Here is a 23,531-nt window from a genome sequence, read left to right as displayed (position 1 = left end):
CGACTTACCATCCAGCACCCAAGAATGGTCAAGACAGAAAAGTGGATGCAGAAGCTTCAAGTGTTAATAAAAGAGCAACATAAAATTGAAGTATTTCCACTTTATTGGTTCAGAGTCCACACCAGTACACTCAGTGTAGGCCTGCAACTAGAACTGCCTCTTTCTTCAGACTGCTTTCATCTTCACACCTTGACCATTCGATAAAATAAGTGCAACACCACAGAGCCTATTTCTCTGTTTCTCTTAACAGCTCTTGAAAAAAGGAAAAAGGAAAAAGAAAAAAAGTATTAAATAGTTTGAAACTTGACGTCAGGGGTGAGAACTAGCTCATTATCATTAAAATACCATTGTTGCCATCTTAAAAAGTGTCACATGGCCTTCTCGTGATGTTTGTGCATTTTTAAGATCTGAAGTAAGACATTTTGGACATCTTCATCCATCTGACCCTGCAACAAGGAACACAACAAATCAGGTAATTTTACCAGTGATAAGTCTCACCTCAGTTTCCTTTTTATACCAAGTTTCAGAGTTTTGAGTTACATTATAAGCAGAGTGATTAGTAATGGAATAAAAACAGAAAGTGCTGAAATTACTCAGCAGGTCAGGCAGCATCTGTGGAGAGTGAAACAGAGTTAACGTTTCAGGTCTGTGACCTTTCAGGCCTGTTCCGATTAAAGGTCACAGACCTGAAACGTTAATTCTGTTTTTTTTATTCATTCATGGGATGTGGGCGTCTCTGGATAGGCCAGCATTTATTGCCCATCCCTAATTGCCCTTGAGAAGGTGGTGGTGAGCTGCCTTCTTGAACCGCTGCAGTCCATGTGAGGTAGGTACATCCACAGTGCTGTTAGGAAGGGAGTTCCAGGATTTTGACCCAGCAACAGTGAAGGAACGGCGACATAGTTCCAAGTCAGGATGGTGTGCGACTTGGAGGGCAACTTGCAGGTGGTGGTATTCCCATGCATTTGCTGCCCTTGTCCTTCTAGTTGGTCGAAGTCGCGGGTTTGGAAGGTGCTGTCTAAGGAGCCTTGGTGCATTGCTGCAGTGCATCTTGTAGATGGTACACACTGCTGCCACTGTGCATCGGTACCATCTCTCTCCACAGATGCTGCCTGACCTGCTGAGTAATTCCAGCACTTTCTGTTTTTATTTCAGATTTCCAGCATTTGCAGTATTTTGCTTTTATTTTGATGAGTAATGGAGTTCTCTGTCTCTTAGCCCCAGGATTTCCTCTTACCCATGCATGCACAACTTTAAAACTAAAGGAGTTTACATAGAAATACAAAAGGTTTGGCTCACTCCCAGTAACTTCAGTGCATTATCAAGTCTATACTTGCATACCATAGCTCAATGGGTTGTACTCTTTCCTCTGACTCAAAAGATTCTAGGTTTAAATCCCACTTCAGAGACTTGAGCTCATAATATTGGCTAACAATCCAGTGAAGCAGTGTGGGAGTGCTACACGGTAGGAGATGCTGTTGCTTGGATGAGATATTAAATCAAGGCCTTGTCTACTCTCTCAGGTGGAAGCAAAAGATCTCACAGGGCTATTTTGTAGAAAAGCAGTGAAGGTCTCCCCAGTCTCCTAGCCAATATTTATCACTCAGCCAACATTAATAAATCTGATTGTCTGGTCATTATCTCATTGCTGTTTGTGGGAGCTTGCTGTGTGTAAATTGGCTTTGCGTTTCCTACATTACAACAGACTGCACTTCAAAAAGTACTTAATTGGCTGTAAAGCCCTTTGGAACATTCTGAGGTCATGAAAGGTGCTGTGCGAATGAAAGTTATTTCTTTTGTTCTGCTCTGATGAAGGGTCACACAGACCTGAAACATTAACTCTGTTTTTCTCGCCACAGATGCTGCCGAACCTGCTGAGTATTTCCAGCACTTTCTGTTTTGATTTAAGTTATTCCTTTATTGCTTTTCTTCTTTTACCAGTGACAGTGTAAGTGGCTGAGATAACGTCATCTGCTGTTCCCAACTCAGTGCAGGCAAAGCCAGGCAGACCAGTAGTAAGATTGGTCTCCAGCACGTTGGAGAGTTCTCCCTGTCCAGCATTGAGGGTTGCCCATCCATTGCTGGATTATGACAGGGGCAGCACCACAAGAGTTGCTAGTGCTTATGCCAGACCTCCATTCTATGTCAATAACAAAAGAGCTGCTGCAGATACTTTGATGTTTTGTGTCGTACAACACTCATAATATTAACGCAAGTACTGTACATTCTATCTTCCTTCTCTGAGGAACTCCCAGCCACTTGGAAATCATCCTTGCTTTGATTTGCCAACCCTCCAGGAGTCCCAAGAAATTAAAGCTTAATTTCCTGGAGACTGCTGCACGCAACAACTGGGAGAAACATCATAGAGGCATTGAAAAACAAATTGTGTATTCTTCTCACTTTCTTTGAACTTTCATTTATTCATTATAAGAGTAGTAGAGATGGAAAAGGAGGCAATTTGATTGGGTGGGACAGTTGGTGGGGGGAGGTCATGTAATGAAATCTCCAGGAATATGCCAACACTACCCTTGCCAACAACAGTTCAAATATCCAAAATGTTAACCTACGTTTTGTTTCCAGATGTTGACAGACCTGCATTTTTTTTAGCATTTTCCTTTAGTAAAATCCCAGAACTGCTGCATTCTCAGTTTTGTTTTTACTTTCGGAAGCAGCATTGATGGAGCATTCATTAAGCTGTAAGATATCTGTCAGCTCTTGGGTACAATTTCTTCAATTTACAAACCCATAGTCGGAGAGGAAAGAAAATAGGATTGGGAATCTCCACCAGGCCATTGTCACTCGCCTCCTGACAATGGACAGGCTTCATTGGTGGTAGGCCAGGAGCAGGCCATCACCTGACTTCCCAGAAAGTCAAAGCCTAAGGGAATGGAGATGATGTCAGGGAGCGGGAACCATAAGCCAACAAAATACGTGGAAATGTGCAAAAATGAAAGTGTGTACCAGGGTGTTTGTCCTCAGTGGAGAGTATACATCACAAACAGAAGCCACTGAAGCCACCATAAATCTCTTTAGTGCTCATTCTCAATCAACTCATGCTCCAGATCCAACTGGTCTCTGGCGAGTAAACTGTCAGAAATGTGATCTTGACATTGAGCTTCTTACCTGAACCGCATAAAGGAGATGTGATCGATAAATAGTCACAATGGCTCTATGGTCGCTCTCTGCTTGCTGTCAAGAACAACAGACCCATTTTTACTGGAGCATTTCCAAACAATGACATTTTGTGACAAATTGGCCGAGAATTTCCTCAAAATGGATTAAGCCACTGCTGCCCTTTTTAAAAAAAAGCGCCCACCAGTGGCCAGTAGACAAAGTTGCACACAAGTTTTTGGGTTTGCTCATTTGCATTCCTATTAGTGCAGTCAATTGGTGTAAAATGGGTGTAAGAAACTCCTGTGCAGCCTTTAATAGCACAGTACAGCCTACAATATTCAGCAGGGGGAGAGGGTGCATCCAGGTAAAAGAGGATTAGTATTTGGCTCTTTCACTTCACTTCCAAATAACTTCACTGCAATATTTTTATTATATTGGTCAGGGCACCAAACCAGAGAAGAAAGCAGAATTTCACTAACTTGGAATCTCCAAACCTTCCTCAAGGAATTCGAAGAAAAGAGGCAGAGTCTTCTGGTTGTGAGAGGGAGCCACCAACCCACCCAGAAATGTAGCTCGTGTGCCAGCTAAAAGAGAAGGTACTGGCACTGAGTGCCAACTCCTTCATCACATGATAGTAAAACAGGACCAGGAAAAGTTCAATGCCCTCAGCAGACCTGGTAAGGTAACAGACGAGACACTGTTATGCCCACCCTTGGTACCAGCATACTCATCACCCACTTAAAACAACACTTGCACAACTAAGCCTTCATGCTGCACTCTGGTCAAAGAGGGTTCTAACTTGCTATTTGACTATCCAGTTCCCTAACAGCACTTACCTACATCTACAACCTTTCTTCTGCCTGAACGCCACCACCATCTCTTCCCTCCACCATGCCCTTATATCTCTTACTTCACCTCTCCCATGCCACTTGGCACAAACCACAATTGGCAGGCTTATGTCTAATTCTGGGCACACCTCAGGAAGGATTTCAAGGCCATGGGGAGGGTGCAGAGGAGATTTACTAGAATGGTGCCAGGGATGAGGAACTTCATTTCTATGGAGAGAATGGGGAAGCTGGGATTTAATCCATTCATCCTGTTAGTCACTGGCATCAGGGTAATTAGTTTAGAGTGAGTGAATAAATCAGATATAATGTTTATCACAGAAGATTCAGAGGGCTGGATTTTATTCTGGTGATGGGGGTCCTAGCAGCAGCGGGGAGACCCCACCTTGGCCCTCTGTCGAACCCCCACAGCTATTTAATGGTGGGCAGCCAATTAACTGCCTGCTGTCGGGGAAACCATCCCTTTCGGAGACGAGCTCCTGCCTCCAAGACCTGCCAGCCAATCAGAGGGCCTGCAGCTCTGCAGTACTGGCAACAAATATAGGAGGAGAGCTCGGGAGGAAAATGGGGTCGGGGTTGCCAGGGGCATTCAGGCAGGTCCCCGTGACGGGTTGGGGGAGGGGTGGTGCTGGTAAGGTTGAGGGGAGGTCTTCACATGACACTCGCTGCTGAGGGGGCCCTCCTGAGGCCCTGGAATGCCCCCAAAAGGAGGGACTCCTCTGACCCTGCTAGGAGGCCTCTAGGCTTTACCTGGCATGTCTCGTGGTGGCGAGCCCCTCCATCTTCAATTAAATTGAAGTGGAGGTGAGAAGAGGCCCTTAGGTTTCCGTTAATTATTTAAAGCCTCAATTAGCCTGTGACAGGTAGGCCATCCTCTGCCTTCCCCACCCCAACAAAACATCAGGGGGCCGGGCAACATTGGGAACGCCAACCCCTGCCATTTTGTTTGTGTCCCCCCCCACAAACGCCCACCCCCACCCCTCCTCCCCCCTCTGTGCCTGCCTCTAAGGGCAGAACAAAATTCAGCTCAGAACTTTTACCATTTTATTGGAAATTGCATTCCACAATTTTGTCCAGAAAACCATAGGCCCTAGTATTTAGTTCAGTGAACGAGTGGTTAATCTATAGAACAGGCTCACTGGGGAGACAGTGGAAGCAGATAGAGTTCATTCATTCAAATGCAATTTAGATAGATTTCTTTCAGAAAATAACGTTTTGGGATAAAATGTTTAAGTAATTTGAGACATGACATGGTCAGTGCAACATACTTGGGAGGACCGGGTGACTTTGGGCTTCTGCTTCCCAAAGCTCTCCACCAATGGTAAGTTTTGCTCACCTCATGTCTGGGTCTATTGCAGAATAATTGGTAGAGATTGATTGCTATGATTTGTCAACAAAATTTCAGGTCAGGCTATTCAGGAGTGAAATAAGGAAGCATTTTTTCACACAAAGACTGAGAGCGATAGATTTTTGTGGGGGTGCCTATCAAAGAGTTTAGAACAAGGGCGATTAAAGGGAGCTAAGGGACAGATCAAGCATGACCTAACTGAATAGTGGAACAGCCTCATGAAGCTGAATGGTCTTCTTCCGTTCCTATGTTAACAACTCCATTCTCGTTGTATCATGTGACTACTAGGATGGTAGAAGACCAACTCATTAACCCTTGGTTCTTCTCCATCTGGCAATTCTTGTACCTGTGTTATTCTCCTACCCATCCCCCACTGCAGCAGAATGCCCTACTTACTGCTAGCTGCTGCTGTAGTAATCTGATCTGCTGCCTCTGCATGGTTTCTGCATGCTGTTGGTGGGTTTGGGAAGTTGGTTTGGGAAGTAGCACTGTAGTGTTGGACTGCTCCGACAGACTGTTCAAAGCCTCCTTCAGTTTAAACACCTCTTTGGAGAGCTCGGTTATCTACAAAAAAGAATTACAACAGGAAACCAGCAGCAAGGAACATTCCAGAGATAATAATAAGATACAAAAACAAGAAATGCTGGAAATACTCAGCAGGTCCAGCAGCATCTGTAGAGAGAGAAGCGAGTTAACGTTTTCGGTCAGTTACCTTTCAACAGATTGACCTGACCTGAAACATTAACTCTGTTTCTCTCTCCACAGATGCTGCCGGACCTGCTGAGTATTTCCAACATTTCTTGTTTTTGTTTCAGATTTCCAACATCTGCAGTATTTTGCTTTTATTATAATAATAAGATATCCTGACTTCCCCATTCTCATGGGGGGGGGGGGGGGTGGGGGTGAAAGGGCATTTGACATACACACTTGAATGTAACTATCTGGAAAGAAACATTTCCCAATGCATTAATTCATTAACTGATAGCTTTGTAGAAGGTAATCAAGAGCAATTTGCTCAACACTAATTGTCTTGCAATTAAATTGTACTAAGAAATTAAATCTGTCTTGACTCCTTCTCTCTCAATTCGCCATAACAGAACAATGCAAATAAACAAGCACTGAAATGTGCACAGTAAGTTTTAGGGCTGGATCCTATTGGCCCCCATGAGGCGAGGTAGGAGGTGGGGGCAGCCCATAGAATCACGATGGGTGGCAAGGGGCAGAGGGCCCATCACCACCCGATTGTCAAGCGATCTTGCAGGGGCCGGAATAGGCCGACAACGGCCTTCCTGCCCAAAGGCCAATTGAAGCCCTTAAGTGGCCTATTAACAGCCTGTTAAGGGCCTCTTCCTGCTACCGCTGATATCTAACCAGCAGCTGGGGGGGGCCTCCGCCATGTGGGGAGGGCACCTTTTAAAATGAGGCAGGTTTGAGCAGCGTGGGCGGGGGTCCCTCCTCTGTTGGCAATTTGTGGCCCACGGAAGGCCCCGACCATGAAACAATGCACGTCCCAGGACCGCCCCTCCCCTCCCCCTGGACTTTACAACTGTGTCCCAAATCCCCCTCCCTGGGGCCTTCCGGACTGGTCCTAGCGACCCTGCCTCAGTTACCGAATGTCCGGGGTTCCAGTGCTGGGCCTGGGTCCAAGGCCTCTGCAATGCCAGCAGTGGCCACTGCTCCCAGGATCTTGGCGCAGGACACTTAGACCGAAAAACAGCGGGAGATAGCTCCAGGGGGTGCACGAACAGGCCAAGGCGGGGGCCCCCCTGTCATTTTGGCCGGGCACCAGGAGCCCCGCCTCCTCCACAAATTCCAGCCCTTAGTATTTCCTGTGGATTCTGTTATTCAATTAAAGGAGCAATTGCAATGAACTAAATTTAAAGTTACAATTCTGGGATGGGTGTGTGGTTAAGACTTAAGGCAAGGTTTTCCCCAATTAGCTACAACACTGGCATCTACCCGACAATGTGGTAAATTTCCCAGGTATGTCTACAAAAAACAAGACAAATCCAATCAAATCTGGCTAATCTGGCAAATTTCACTCCCATCAGTCTACTCTCAATCATCAGCAAAGTGATGAAAGGTGTCATCAATAGTGCTATCAAGCAGCACTTACACAGCAATAACCTGCTCACCGATGCTCAGCTTGGGGTTAGTTGCTAGAGTCTCCACCCAGATGTAAGACAGTACGTTGGTATGGATTCCAGAAATATTAGTTTAGATTAAACTGTGGGAGTAGGACAAGGGCACATCATTTCAAACTAGTAAAGGGTAACTTAGGATATCAGGAGAAGGTCGTTCTTCATACAGAGATTGATCAACACTTAGAATGGACTCCTGAGCAGAGTGATGGAGCAAAAATGCTGGAATCATTTAAGGGACTATTAGATATAGCAATGGTGCATGTGAGATAGTTTACAGTTATTCTGGGTGCAAGCATTAAGGTGGGATGAATGGCCATTCTCATTCCTAATTATTTTGTGATCTTCTTGCTTGAAACACTAGGAAAACTCTCCCACTATTCTTCAAATCGGACTGTGGGATCTTTAACATCCACTTGAACAAACAGAAGAGACTTCAGTTTAACATCTCATCTAAAAGACAACATGTCTGACAGTATAGTCTTGATCATGGGCTCAAGTCAGGAATAAGGCTAGAAGCCTTTGGACTTAGAGGTAAAAGTGCTACCACTGCAATAACCTGGCACTTGTATTAGCCAAACTTACAATTATTATAAATACGTCGACTAAAACAACAATTTACAATCAGCGGTTTCATTTTGGAGATGATCTCAGAGAAGGTCACAATAGAGGGAATCGGGTACTACACAGAAGATGGGAAACATTAACGGAAGAAGGGAAGCACAGTCAAAAAGATAGGCTTTTAGGAGGCTCTTGAAGGAAAGGAGAGAGTGAGTGAGGTAAAGTCATTTTGGAAAAGGGTCTCAAAAAGCAGGTTGTAGTGTAGTTCCCAATGACAGAGCAGGGAAACTCGGCAAAGCCTTGAGATTTACTGGAATCATTATGCAGGAGATTAAATCAATGCAGTTGGTCCATCACTGGATAGATTGCACATGGTTGGTAGAAGGAGTAATTTTTATTAACTAAGAGGCCTGCATCATTCCATGCATCCATCAAGAGACGATACTAAAAATAACTGGTAATTAAATCTCAGAATGCACAGCAAAAACATCTAAGAGCGGTCAGATACATGAGATAATATTGATTCTACATTGCTGAAGACTTGAAGGATTGTGAAATCTTTCAATACCTTCTTATCCTTTTCCTTAACAAGACCAGCGGAGTCCTCGATGTGTTTATGCAGTTCCATGATTTTCTCTGACTCAGATTTGAAGTCGTTGAGCTGTTTCTGCACTGCAATCACCTGTTCCTCTGCAGCATTCTTTTCACTCTTCATAAAGAGTGCCTCCCTCTGTACCTGAAACACCTCAGTGCAGGTCTTCTCATGTTTCTTGGTCAGATCGTTTAATTTAATTATCAAAGAATTTACCTCAGCCTTCAGTGAGGTCGCAATCTTTTCATGCTCTTCTTTTTGAATAGTTTGTCCTTTCATTATCTCCAGTTCCTCCTGTCTCTGTGAAATCTCTTTTTCTTTCATGGCCAATTGATCCTTCATTTTAGTTACCATCCCTTTTGCATCCTGCAGGGATTTTTCAAGTGATTCCTTCATTTTCACATGCTCATTCTGAGATATGTAACTCGTCCTTTGATGTTCCACCTCATCTTGAATCCTTGTGATTTCTTGCTGGATTGCATTGTTTTTTACTTTTAAATCAGAAAGCTGTTTGTTGGCTTCACTGAGGGACTTACTTAACTTATCCTTCACCTCTTCATGCTCCTCTTTTGGGACATACAAAGATTGTACTGTCCTGAGTTCTTCAACTTTTGTTTCATATTGTATTTGAAGCTCTCTGCATTTATCCTGCAATTCATTGTGGGCTTTGCTCAGCTCTTCTAACTGTTCTTTGATTTCTCTGGATGCTTCATTGGACTCTCCAAAATGGCTTCTCTTCAGTTCTTTGAGCTCATCTTCTGCCTTGTTGTATTTTTCTATTAGCAGGGAATTCTCTTTAGAAATTTCTTCAAGTGAATTATTTAATGACATTCTCATTTCATTGTACTCTTCCAAAGGGACACTGTGAGTCAAAGTCTTCTCCATTTCATTCACTTTCTCCTCCAACGCTTTCACCTTTTCCTCTTCTACTTTGACTTTACCTGCTCGCAGCAGTTCCATCTTATCACTCTCTAACTCATGTTCAGTGATCATTTTTATTGTCTCTGTGTTTCTTGTAGTTTCATTTACTTCTACTGAAAGAATTCCCAGTTGAATCTGCTCTTCTAGTTGTTGAACCTCAGTCGTTGCTGCCTCATATCTGTCTTGGGTTTCCTTCAATTTTTTAATGAGTTCTTGAATATCTTGGCTCTCGTGTTCTGCCATGTCTTTCTCTTCTGATTTCACATCTGCGGATGGAACTTCTACCTTCGAGTCTGTCTTGGCCTTGAGCTCATCCAGAGCTTCTTGCAGCTTTTGAACTTCTTGCTCATGTTGCACCTTTAGTTGCTCGTATGTTTCCATTGAGACCAGCTTTTCAGAGGTTGCTGAGTTAACCTCCTCTACGACTGTAGCTTGGATCTGTTCATACTGTTCCTTCAGCTTCTCAAACTCCGCTTGTAAGGAATCATAGAGAAGAACTGGGATAAAATCCAGGCTTCCTGATGATTCCCCTTCATTTGCTTCTTTCTGCAAATATTCCAACTCCTGAAAAAAAATTGCAAGAGTGATAAAGTTGAAGCTTATATACTGATTAGTAACTCACTTTGTAATTGACCATGCATTGTCTGTGTTAGTTATCTTTGCTTAGAATCATTTGTAGGATCCAGGTATAGTTGGCAACGTTTGTTTAATGCCCCAATGTAACTTTGCAAGTCTGTTTTGCATGGCCCAAACCCTATCCCAATCCCACTAAGCTGCTGTTTTGCACACTTTGGATAGTCCTTCCTGCATGTTCCTATCTTCTCTCTGTCATTCCAATCTTCTTATTTTTCAAGTCAGGCCAACCCAACAAGTTAGTAAACAGCTGACAAGTCAGAAGGGCAGCCTCAATATAGCACTTATGACACATGAATTTGGATTTTCCAATCAGCATCACTTAACTGGCAGTGCTAACCTGTTTAAAATAAATGAGTTCATGAGTTTTGTAAAATGCACTCTTGGGTTGTAAGCATCACTGGCATTTATTACCCATCCCTAGCAGTTCAATACAACCAAGTAGCTTGCTAGGTCACATCACAGGGCAGTTAACAGACTACCACATTAGTGTGGGATTGGAGACGTATGAATGCCACACTGGCTAAGGCCAGCGGGTTTCTTTCCCTAAAGGACATTAGATTTATATCATTCATTCTTGGGATGTCTGCCAAGGCTGATATTTATTGCCCAGCTCCAATTGCCCTGAGAAGGTGCTGATGCTACTGAGTAGCTTCTGAGGTCATTTCAGAGGAATATGTTTTAAACTGAATTCAAATTCTCAAACTGTCATGGTGGGATTTGAACTCACATTCTCTGGATTAGTAGCCCAGCCCTCTAAATTACTCATATAGTAACATAACCTCTATACTATTATACCAGAATGCCAGCTTTGCAGAAGAGATGGTTGGCCTATGGAGACAAAAACTGAATTTTAATCCCCATGGTGGGTAGGAGAGGGTTAACATTTCAAAATTTGAGACCTGACCCCAAGCCATCTCGTATACACGCATTTCCGGTTTTAACGGAGGCCAGCTAGAGGGGCAGCTGATTAACTTATCTCTCCACAGGTGATTTATTTATTTAAATATGTTAATATCTGCTTCAAACATCAGTAGTCACTTAGATTTAAAAGCTGTGGGCTGGGTTTTCCAGGAGCTGGGAAACCCAGTAGCTGGAGGGAGATGAGAAAAGCTTGATCCTGGGTAAATGCTTATCCAGCACTGCTTGTGGGCCAAGGGGAAAAGGATTTTTTTTTTATTCATTCATGGGATGTGGGCATCGCTGGCCAGGCCAGAATTTATTGCCCATCCCTAATTGCCCTTGAGAAGGTGGTGGTGAGCTGCCTTCTTGAACCGCTGCAGTCGATGTGGGGGAGGTACACCCACAGTGCTAGCGGTTAGATACAACTGAGTGGCTTGCTAGGCCATTTCAGAGGGCATGTAAGAGTCAACCACATTGCTGTGGGTCTGGAGTCACATGTAGGCCAGACCAGGTAAGGACAGCAGATTTCCTTCCCTAAAGGACATTAGTGAATCAGATGGGTTTTTACAACAATCGACAATGGTTTCATGGCCATCATTAGACTAGCTTTTTAAGTCCAGACTTATTAATTGAATTCAAATTCCACCTTTTGCTGTGGTGGGATTTGAACCCATGTCTCCAGAGCAATACCCTGGGTCTATGGGTTACTAGTTTAGTGACAATAGCACTATGCCACCACCTCCCAATGGTTCCAACAGTCCCCCAAGATAAATGCTTCTCTTCCCATGATCAGCATCCCTCCCTGCAATGTCCCTGACCCTCCCCACAATATCTTTAAACCTCCCCCCACCCTCATTGGATACAGGACTGTTTTGAGTCACAGAAATGTCATGAATTCTGACTGTCCAGAAAACCCAGGCTGTAAGTTAACCACAATCTACAGACCTTTGTCGACGGCCCAAAAAAGCAACCGAAAACAGAAAAGGTAAAGGATTTTGGGCCTTGCAACAAAAACATGGATGATAGTTTATGGGAGTCAGCAACAAGAAGACTACACCTCACAAACACTATAAACAGCAGAGGCAATCATCAAGCATGCACACCAAAGAAAAAGGAAAAAGAAAAAAATCATAAATATGGGGCAAACGAATGTCACTCCTTGCTATGCGACATGGGCCTGTCATAACATAAGCTGCAGGCTGAAGAAGGATGTGAGCAGTCAAGAAATAAGAGTAATGTTTTATCTCTCCACAAGAAGGAAAGTGATTATCCTGGTCATGTTGGGCCGGTGTCCATTCCAGCTACAGGTCCAGTTATGTGACATGGAGGAAGCCCAGGGACAGAGCAGTGTAATGGGGGCAAGGGCCCGCATCGATTTCCTCCTCACTGCTCCTAGGAACTGAGCTTTCCCAAGGCACAATGAAATGGAAAATTTCCCCTGACTATTTCTTCTCTAGCAGGGTCCAGGACTCATCCTCCTCCACAGGAGATGCAACCTTGGTTGCTATGGGAAGCTTGGGTGAAGATAGAATAAACTCTGGCCACAATCTTTCAATCCTCATTGGATATTGGAGTGGTGCCAGAGGACTGGAAGATTACAAACGTTACACCCCTGTTCAAAAAAGGGGAGGAGAAACTTGGCAACTAAAGGCCAATCAGTTTAATGTCAGTGGTGGGAAATCTCCATGTCAAGGAAAAAACTAATTCTTACTTGCAGCAGCACAGGTTAATAAAGGACAGCCGGCACATATTTTTAAAGGCAAACCGTGTCTGATTAACCTGATTAAGTTTTTCAATGAAGTAACAGAGAGTACAGTAGTCTTTCAAAATGTATTTATGAAGTACCAGTATAAGAAACTTATTCAGAAAATAGTCGCACATGGGACAGTGGTAAGTTGGATACGTAAATTGGTTAGGAGATAGAAGGCAGAGAATTGTGTAGACTGAATGTTTTTTGGACTGAAGGGAAGTATTCAATGGGGTTGCCCAGGGGTCGGTATTCAGACCATTGCTTTTCTTGTTATATATGACTGACCCAGACTTGGGTATTGTGCGTACTAATTTCAAAGTCTGCAGACAATACAAAACTTGGCAATGTCGTAAATACGAGCATGATGGTAGCAGACTTCAGGAGGATACAGATAGACCGGTGAAATGGGTAGACACATGCCAGTTGCAATATAATGCGGATAAGTGTGAAGGGGTGCAAGAACACAGGAACCTGGGTGCATATTCACAAATTCTTAACGGTGTCGGGACAAATTGATAAGCCCGTTAAGAAAGCCTTTGGTATGCTTGGCTTTGTAAATAGGAGCATTGAATATAAAAATCAGAAAATCATACTAAACCTTTATAAATCACTGGTTAGGCTTCAGGTGGAGTGTGGAGTGTGGAGTACAGTTCTGGGCACCACACTTTAGGAAGGATGTCAAGACCTTGGAGAGGGTACAGAGGCGACTTCACAGGATGATACCAGGGATGAAAGATATCAGCTATATGGAGAGTTTGGAGAAGCTGGGATTGTTCTCCTTGGGGCAGATAAGTTAAGGGGAGACAATGTTTGAGGTGTTGAAAATTATGAGGAGGTTTGAGAGAGCAAGTCAGGAGAAACACTTTCCCCTGGCACGTGGGTTGATAACCAGAGGTCATATATATAAAATTATTTGCAAAAGAATTAGAGGGGAATTTTTTTTCACACAGAGGGTTGTTAAGGTCAGGAATGGACTGCCTGAAAGGTGGATTTAATTTCCATAGGAACTTTCAAAAGACAATTGGACATGTATTTGAAAAGAACTAATTTGCTGGGTTATGGGGAAAACACTGGGGTATGGGACTAAATTGAACAATTCTTTCAAAGACCGACACAGCGATATTGAGTCAAAAGACCCCCTACTGTGTTGTAAGAGTCTATGGGCTGCACTATTGTTTTGGGGTCAGGACCCCGACATTGGGACCTTTTCTGGGTGCCAACCCCATTCCACATTGGCACATGACCGCTGACATAATTTTCAATGAGATGGTCAATTAGTGACCACATGACACATCCGACATCCAATTAGATTTGACGGACACGCTGAGGAAGCGGGAGCTGGACGAGGCAGGCCCGATCTGAAGGGCCAATGGTAGCCATTATTGTGTGGGCACAGGGTTATTGAAGAATGGAAGAGAGAGTATAGCAGCGAGCCAGCAGCCCAACAGGCTCCCAAGTAAGGGCAGCCTCACAATTTTCAGACATGTCCTTTGAGGTTCTTCTGGAGGCGGTGGTTGAACGACAGTGTTCTTTTCCCAGAGAGCGGCAGAAGGCCAGCAAGCCAGATGAAGCAGGCATGGCTGGAGGTAGCTCATGAAGTGAGCAGTCATAGTGTTGTTGCCAGGACGTGGGTACAGTGCTGCAAGCCCTTCAATGACCTTCTGAGGGCTGGCAAGGTGAGTGCATTGCAGCAGCCAGATGACACGACTGCATTTGTAGGGAGGATGAGCAAACTGACAACAGTACCGTGGTACAGTGAGCCATTCAAGTGGAGGGAAAAAAGCGAAATGCAGTCGTAATCGGGGATAGTATAGTTAGGGGCATCGAATCTGTTCTCTGTGGCCAGGATCGAGAGTCCCAAAGGCTCTGTTGACTACCTGGTGCCAAGGTTCAGGATATCTCATCTGGGCTGCAGAGGAACTTGGAGTGGAAAGATCCAGTTGTCATCGTCCACGTAGGTACCAACGATATAGGTATAACGAGGTTAGAGGTTCTGTTGAGGGAATATGAGCAGCTAGGGGCTAAATTAAAAAGCAGAACCAAAAAGGTAATAATCTCCAGATTACTACCTGAGCCACGAGCAAACTGGCAAAGGGTTAATAAGATTAAAGAGGTAAATGCATGGCTCAAAGATTGGTGTGGGAGAAATGGGTTTGAATTCATGGGACATTGGCACCAGTACTGGGGAAGGAGGGAGCTGTTCCGATGGGACGGGCTGCACCTGAATCATGCTGGGACCAGAGTCCTGGCGAATCGTATAACTAGGGCTGTAGACAGGGCTTTAAACTAAATAGTGGGGGGGGGGGGGGGTTCAGTTGCGTGGAAAAACAAGATGTTAAAGGAGAAGGTAGGAGTGCAGGTTAGTGGTCAGGCTGATTGTTACCAAACTGCAAGAAATATACTGGTTAAACCAGAAGAGAGAAATAATAAACAGGCGAATAAAGCATCAGTGCTGAGGGACAGGTTAGGGGGTATAGCCCAAATAAGAGTTCTACATACAAATGCACGGAGTATAAGGAATAAACTAGTTGATCTGCAGGCGCAAATTCAAATGGAAAATTATGATGTGGTGGCCATTGCAGAGATGTGGCTGCAGGATGGTCGGGATTGGGAACTAAATATACCTGGTTATAAAGTTTACAGGAGGGACAGGGAAAATAGCAGAGTGGGGGAGTAGCCTTACTGATTAGAAATAGTATCACCTCATTGGTGAGGGAGGATATAATGAGGGGAAAGCATCCAGTGGAGACCTTATGGGTGGAATTGAGGAACAGAAAAGGATCTAAAACTGTAATAGGTGTTGTGTATAGACCCCCTGGTAGCAGTTCTGAGGTGTTAGATTGTATAAGTCCACAAATTAGGCAAGTGTGTAACAAAGGCAGAGTAGTATTAATGGGGGATTTTAACTTACACATAGATTGGGAGAGGCAGACTAGCACCTGTCAGAAAGGTAGTGAATTTCTGGAATGTGTCTGGGATAGTTTCCTACAGCACTATGTCCTCGATGTAACAAGGGGACAGGCAATATTAGATGTAGTTCTAAGTAATGAGCCAAATTTAATTAATAGCCTAACTGCGTGAACATTTATCAAATAGTGATCACAATATGATCGAATTCAAGGTAGCGTTTGAAAGTGAAAAACACGAATCAGCTACTAGAATTTTAGACTTGGGTAAGGCTGACTTTACCGGGATGAGACAGAGACTGTCCACGGTAAACTGGGTAGATCTGTTAATGAGTCAAAGGACTGAAGAACAGTGGAGAATATTTAAAGAAACATTTAACGAAATACAGAGCGAGTATATACCCCTGAGAGGAAAAAGCTCTACTTCACAGAAAAAACAGCCATGGACAACTAAAGAGATTAGAGATAGCATAAAACAAAAAGAAATGGCTTGCAAAAATGCAAAACGCAGCACAGATCCGGCCGAATGGGATCGAAACAAAGACCAGCAAAGAGTCACAAAGCAGCTTATAAGAGCTACTAAAAGAGATTATGAAAGGAAACTTGAAAGGGACATCAAAATCAATAAGAAGAAATTTTATAGTTACATAAAGGGAAAACGGGTGGTCAAGAGCAATGCAGGCCCACTAAAAACTGAAACTGGAGATATTATCATTGATAATGGGGAAATGTTGAACAATTACTTTGCCTCAGTATTTACAATTGAAAAGGAGGATAACTTGCCAGAAGTCCCGAAAAAAATTAATAGCTGATAGGGGACAGGGACTGAATACAATTAACGTAAGTAAAACATCAGTAACAAGGAAATTAATGGAACTAAAGAGTGAGAAATCCCCAGGACCTGACGGTTTCCATCCGAGAGTGTTAAAGGAAGTAGGGGAGCACATTGTAGATGCCCTAACTATAGTCTTTCAGAGTTCCCTAGATTCAGGAGTGGTCCCTCTGGATTGGAAAGTTGTACATGTCACTCCACTTTTTAAGAAGGGTGAAAGGGGGAACCAAGGAAATTACAGACCAGTTAGCAAGTTGCTGGAGTCTATACTCAAGGATAGGGTGACAGTTAATCAGGGACAGCCAGCATGATTCATGACGGGAAGGTCATGCCTGACAAATCTCATTGAATTTTTTGGAGGTGACTAAGGTAGTGGACAGGGGAATGTCTATGGATGTTATTTATATGGACTTCCAGAAGGCATTTGATGAGGTCCCACATAAGAGACTGTTAACTAAGGTAGAAGCCCATGGAGTTGAGGGCAAATTATTGACATGGTTAGAAAGTTGGTTGAGTGGTAGGCAACAGAGAGTGGGGATAATGGGCAAGTACTCCGATTGGCATAATGTAACTAGTGGTGTCCCACAGGGATCTGTGATGGGGCCTCAATTATTCACATTATTCATTAACGACTTGGATGATGGCATAGTAAGTCATATATCCAAATTTGCTGATGATACAAAGTTAGGTGGCATTGTAGACAGTCTAGATGATAGCATAAAATTGCAAAGAGATATTGACAGACTAAGTGAGTGGGCAAAACTGTGGCAGATGGATTTCAATGCGGGCAAGTGTGAGATTATCCATTTTGAACCAAAAAAGGATAGAGTAGGGTACTTTCTAAATGGGAAGAGGTTAAGTACAGTGGATGTCCAAAGAGACTTGGGGGTTCAAGTGCATAGATCTTTAAAATGCCACGAGCAAGTGCAGAAAATAATCAAAAAGGCTAAAGGAATGCTAGTCTTTATATCTAGAGGATTGGAGTATAAAGACACAGAGGTTATGCTGCAGCTGCACAAAACCCTGGTTAGATCCCACTTGGAGTACTGTGAGCAGTTCTGGGCACCACACCTTAGGAAGGATATATTGGCCTTGGAGGGAGTGCAATGTAGGTTTACAAGAATGATACCTGGACTACAGGGGTTAAGTTACGAGGAGAAATTACACAAATTAGGCCTGTTTTCACTAGAATTTAGAAGGTTAAGGGGTGATATGATCGAAGTCTTCAAAATATTAACAGGAAAAGACAGGCTAGATAAAGATAAACTATTTCCACCAGTTGGAGATTCTAAAACTAGGGGGCATAGTCTAAAAATTAGGACCAGACCGTTCAGGAGAGATGTTAGGAAGCACTTCTTCACGCAAAGGGTAGTAGAGGTTTGGATCTCTCTCCCACAAACAGCAGTTGAAGCTAAAACAGTTGTTAATTTTAAATCTGAGATAGATTTTTGTTAAGCAAAGATATTAAGGGATATGGGCCAAAGGCAGGTATTTGGAGTTAGGCGCAGATCAGCCATGATCTCATTGAATGGCGGGACAGGCTCGAGGGGCTGAATGGCCTACTCCTGTTCCTATCTTCTTATGTTCCTATATTTGTGTTGTGACCAAATCACCCAGGAGCTGAGCAGCCTGAGGGCACATAGTGTCCCGGAACATTGAAAAGATGTGTGGCCCGGAGCACTAGTGAGCCGGTGGCAAATCTCACACCTCAATCACTTGTGGAGGAAGCAGCATTGAAATCACACATGTCTGACCCACTGGAAGTTATGAGGGAGGGCAACATGGTCTTTACTCTCTTGCTCTTGACCTTGTAGGAGAAATGAGCTCACAACTCCAGAGAATGGGCTTGGTCAGGTGGTATAGTGCCCCAACTTGCTGTTCAAAGATCAATGGAGAGGAGGCCCATGACATTGCCAAGGTGGTGGTCCATCAGGAAGTTGGGGATGGAGAGATAGGAGTCTGTCCAAGAGAGGGTGAAATGACCTTACCATCTCCAAGTGATAGGGATGGAGCTCCCTCCTCCTCAGTTTCCTCCATTCCTTTAAATAAGCTGGAATGGAATTCTGCATTTCTGCCCAGATGATGGAATAGACGAGTTGTCCTGACCAACTTCCTATGTCTCCCATAGGGCCAGATGTGGAGGGGGAGCCAAGGCAGCAGCAAGTGATGTCATTGTCTTCTTAAACGGAGGAAGAAGCAACCAAGCCAGCACCGTCACATCATTCACACGCACCCTTCACCAGCGCAGATACACTCACCTCAGTGGGGCCGCATGCACATTTAGAATGGGTGGCACAGGATGAGCAACACATCACAGAGGAGCTGAGGAAGGCAGAGACAGCTGTGGGCAGTGCCCCTCATAGGATGGAGGCTAGACACAGCCTTGCTCAGCTGGACAGAGTTGCAGAGCCTCTGGTGTCATACACAAGGAGCAGCAGTGGGAGATGTGTGCCCAAATGTCAGAGTTCACTGAGGTTGTGCGTAGTTATGGGCAGTTCTCTGAGCCTTCCCACTTTTATGCACCAATGTTAAATGGACCCGCCTCCATGACTGGCTTCTCAGTACAATGCTGCCTCCTACACAGGGACATGGTTGTGACCCTTCGTGGTTCCCATGCCTCCAAACCAAAATCGCTTTCTGCCCTTTAGCAACCTCTTAAGTGGTTAGTTTGCATGGTGAATTGATGAACCGCCACATGCGGGTGGGTTGCCAGTGTACAGGTCCCATGCCTCTTCCAAAATCACTGGGAGGCGGGACTGCAGAGGAAAGCTGGCACACCACTGAGTAATGCGAAACTGCGGCCTCTACGACCTCCGATCCCAGTTCCTCAGCCAAACAAAAATTCAGTCCCATGAATCTATGGCCAGAATTTTACACCACCACACCCACCCCCGGGAGCGGGCTGGGTAGTGGGGGGGCCGTATGATTGGGTGGAATGGTGGAAGATGCCATGCCTGTCACCTACCCACCCCACTGTTATCTTACCAGTGGTAGGGAGATGGTAGGCATCCTGCCCTTAGGCTAATTGAGGGCTTAAGTAGCCATTTAATGCCCACTTAAGGGTCTCTTCCCACCTTCTAGTAAAACTGGGCGGTGTCCTAGTGGGCTGGGGGCGGGGGAATTTCCTCCTGATTGAGCACCCGATGTCCCACAGAGGGTTCCCCCCCCGCCCCTCCCCCCCAGCAGCATGGGGTGCTTCCTCTGGAAGACCCTCTACTGCTCTCGTGATCGACACGCCTCCTCCTCGCCAGGGTCTGGCTGATTGGCCCTGGCAAGCTCTGACCCCACTTACCTTATTCTCCATCCTCCATCTGTCTGGTTCCGGGGCCTGCTGCAGTCCCAGCAGCAGCCGCTACTCCCGGTGTTGCTGCTGGGACTGAAGAGTTGCCAGCCCTCTGATCGGCCACCAGCTCTTGGAGGCAGGACATCCTGCCTCAGAGGGGTGGAAGCCACGACCTCAAGCAATTAATTGCCTAAAACATGCAAAATAGCAATGTAGCTTCCAGGGCCGGCAGAGGTGGGTGGGGCCACCACGTCCTCGTTAAATCCCAGCCTGATGGAGCTCCCAAGATGGTGTTTGGTTCTTCAGGATCTTGACCCAACGACAACTGCAATTCTGCCTTTCAATCCAAAAATATTTGAAACTGGAGATAAAGGAAGTTGTGGGGAACCTTCAGTAAAATAAGAAAAAGCTTGATTTTAAATAATGCCTTTTATGAGCACAGAACATCCCAAAAGTGCTTTACAGACAATGAATTAATTCCTGATGTATAATCACTGTTGTAATGCAGGAAACACGGCAGCCAAGTTATGCAGAGCAATGTCCCATAAACAGCTACAGAAAATAACCAGGTAATCTTGTTTTAGTAATGTTGAGGGATAAATATTGATTGGCTAAGACACCCGGGAGAACTCCCCTGCTCTTCCTTGAATAATGCCATGGGGATCTTTTCCCTCTACCTGAGACGGGGCCTCGGTTTAATGTCTCATTCAAAAGAAAGTACCTCCGACAGTGCAGCATTCCCTCAGTAGCGCAATGGAGTGTCAGCCTAGATTTTCTGTTCAAGGCTCTGGAGTGGGATCTGGACCCAGAACCTTCTGACTCAGAGGTGAGAGCTACCTTTCGTGTTTGAGTTCCTTTCAATTGGGAATCTAGCCCTTGCGATGTCCTGTTAATGACTGAACTGAACTCTTTAAGAATGACAACTGAAGACCTTGTCTAAAGGCTTTTAGAATCAAATATATCCAGTTACCTTTCCATTCTTCCAACACTAATGGCAGGACCTCATTATAATGTTATTCTTTCATTTCCCAGCCAGCAAAATTGACAGGCTGGCCTTTGGTCAGGCAGAAAAACCAGTGGCAGGAGACTGCAGCCTGGAACACTCGGGGACGGTGTCTGGCAAACAGAGATCAGGGCTTGTGGGGGTGGGAGAGAAACACTATCACTGGGGAGACCAGACATTGGTGCTTGGAGTAGGGAGGTCAGCTATGATTGTGGCAGGGAAAGGAATTCTACTATGGTGGGCCAGGGAGGGCTGCAATCATGGCAGGAGGGAGAGAGAGGCCACAATCAATAGGGGGAAGGGTAACGGCTTCCTTAAAGGCTGGGGGGAGCATTCCTATTCCTCCTGGACCGTAAGGAGTGCTGGAAAAGGCAATTACCTAATTAAGCTGGCAGCTCCCACCTTCCTTTCATTGCCAGGTTTCCTAAACCCTGGGAAACCCAAGTGGCAACTGTTAAATTCAAATCAGGCTCAATTACAATGCGAGACCCTGATTTAAATATGTTAATGAAATGTCCCGGCTCTCTACTGCATACTTGCAAGCCTCAAAACCTGCCAGTTGAAAATGGCTGCAGGTGTGTACACTGCAAGTTTCTTTCATTTTTAACCCCTCCCTTCAATCCTCTCCGATCCATCATGGGAGGATCAATAACATGGCCCACGTTTTCAGAGTTCATTACCTGCAACCTCCCTTGAAGCTTCTGGTTTTCCGTAGTGAGTGACTCCACTTGACTCTGCAGTGATACAAGCCATTCCTCAGTAGAATCATTCATGCTTTTTCTCAAAAATAGCTTCTCAACCCCTGAAACAACACAATGCAACAGTAATGTAATGCAGCAGTTTAATGTTCATTCAAATCGAAAATTGAAACAAAAAGAAAGCCAGCAAGAATCACTGCCACAGGAAATGTACCCTAGTGAGAGTCACTGCCACAGGAAATGTACCCCAGTGAGAATCACTGCCAGAGGAAATGCACCCCAGTGAGGGTCACTGCCAGTGGAACTGTATCCCAGTGAGGGTCACTGCCAAGGGAAACTATATCCCAGTGAGGGTCACTGCCAGCGGAACTGTATCCCAGTGAGAGTCACTGCCAGAGGATGTACCCCAGTGAGAATCACTGCCAGAGGAAATGCACCCCAGTGAGGGTCACTGCCAGTGGAACTGTACCCCAGTGAGGGTCACTGCCAAGGGAAACTATATCCCAGTGAGAGTCACTGCCAGCGGAACTGTATCCCAGTGAGGGTCACTGCCAGAGGAACTGGACCCCAGTGAGGGTCACTGCCAGAGGAACTGTATCCCAGTGAGGGTCACTGCCAGAGGAACTGTATCCCAGTGAGGGTCACTGCCAAGGGAAACTGTATTCCAGTGAGAGTCACTGCCAGAGGAACTGTACCCCAGTGAGGGTCACTGCCAGAGGAACTGTACCCCAGTGAGGGTCACTGCCAGAGGAACTCTACCCCAGTGAGGGTCACTGCCAAGGGAAACTGTATTCCAGTGAGAGTCACTGCCAGAGGAACTGTACCCCAGTGAGGGTCACTGCCAGAGGAACTCTACCCGAGTGAAAGTCACTGCCAGAGGAACTGTACCCCAGTGAAAGTCACTGCCAGAGGAACTGTACCCCAGTGAAAGTCACTGCCAAGGGAAACTATATCCCAGTGAGAGTCACTGCCATGAGAGCTGTACCCCAGTGAGGGTCACTGCCAAGGGAAACTGTATCCCAGCGAGAGTCACTGCCAGGGGAACTGTACCCCAGTGAGATTCACTGCTATATATCAGGCTGGATCCTAGTGAGTCTTCACTGTAGGTTATCTAAACTATCACTACCCTTCCTATAGTGTGGAACCATTATTGCACAGTTTTCAAACCAAGGTCTTACTAAGGTTTTTATATAAACTCATCCTTACCTCTCAGCTTTTATTATCTATACCTCATGTTAAAAACTGAATTCCATTTGCTGTTTTTACAGTTTTATCAATCTAAGCTCTTTAATGTCCTATGAACTTGTATCCTCAAATCCCACTGCTCCTCCACAGCTCTATTCAGATATAATTACTGTTATTGTTTTTTTACAAAATTGTGTCACCCCACATTTACAGTCCTACTGCTTACAACATGCTGTTTGTGCAAACAAAACTTGCCTGCATACACAGTTGCCAGTATAATGTGGTGGCGCTGTTACAGCACTCTATTATGTAACAGGAATGGTCCTTCTGTGTTGTTAGCTTTTGCCATGTTGTTTTCATTTCCACTCTGACCTGCAGCTTTGTTTAAACTGCACTTAGTGTAATCCAACACATTGCTCAGAGGGAATGACAGGGGTTTAAATAGTAACTAAACATTAACAAGAGGTTTTTTTTTTGTGTTCCTGGGATGTGGACTTCGTTGCAAGGACAGCATTTATTCCTCATGCCCTTGAGAATGTGGTAGTGAGCCATGCAGTCCATGTGGTGTAGGTACACCCACAATGCTAATAGAGAGTGAGTCCCAGGATTTTGACCCAGCGACAGTGAAGGAATGGCAAAAAAGTTTCAAGTCAGGATGGTGTGTGACTTGGAGGGGAACTTGCCGGTCGTGGTGTTCCCATGCATCTGCTGCCCTTGTCATTCCAGGTGGTAGAGGTCACGGATTTGGAAGGTGCTGCCTAAGGAGCCTTGGTGCTTTCCTGCAATGCATCTTGTAAATGACACACACTGCTGTCA

General features: G+C 44.9%; 1 protein-coding gene across 1 annotated transcript in view; it reads right to left on the bottom strand.

Annotated features, from left to right (window-relative positions):
• Nucleotides 1-368: 368 nt before the first annotated feature.
• Nucleotides 369-23,531, bottom strand: part of ankrd24 (ankyrin repeat domain 24) — an 80,729-nt gene continuing 57,566 nt past the window's right edge. The window contains exons 18-22 of the mRNA XM_068015909.1: nt 21,513-21,634; nt 8,578-10,086; nt 5,704-5,871; nt 3,124-3,189; nt 369-446 (exon numbers count right to left, since the gene is read on the bottom strand). Of these exons, the coding sequence (XP_067872010.1) occupies nt 369-446; nt 3,124-3,189; nt 5,704-5,871; nt 8,578-10,086; nt 21,513-21,634 (1,943 nt within the window). The remainder of the gene's footprint in view (nt 447-3,123; nt 3,190-5,703; nt 5,872-8,577; nt 10,087-21,512; nt 21,635-23,531) is intronic.

Source organism: Heterodontus francisci, chromosome 36 (genome assembly GCF_036365525.1).
Source record: "Heterodontus francisci isolate sHetFra1 chromosome 36, sHetFra1.hap1, whole genome shotgun sequence".
Taxonomy (NCBI): domain Eukaryota; kingdom Metazoa; phylum Chordata; class Chondrichthyes; order Heterodontiformes; family Heterodontidae; genus Heterodontus; species Heterodontus francisci.
Note: the sequence above shows the minus strand (reverse complement) of the source record. Positions and strands in the feature narration are given on the sequence as shown.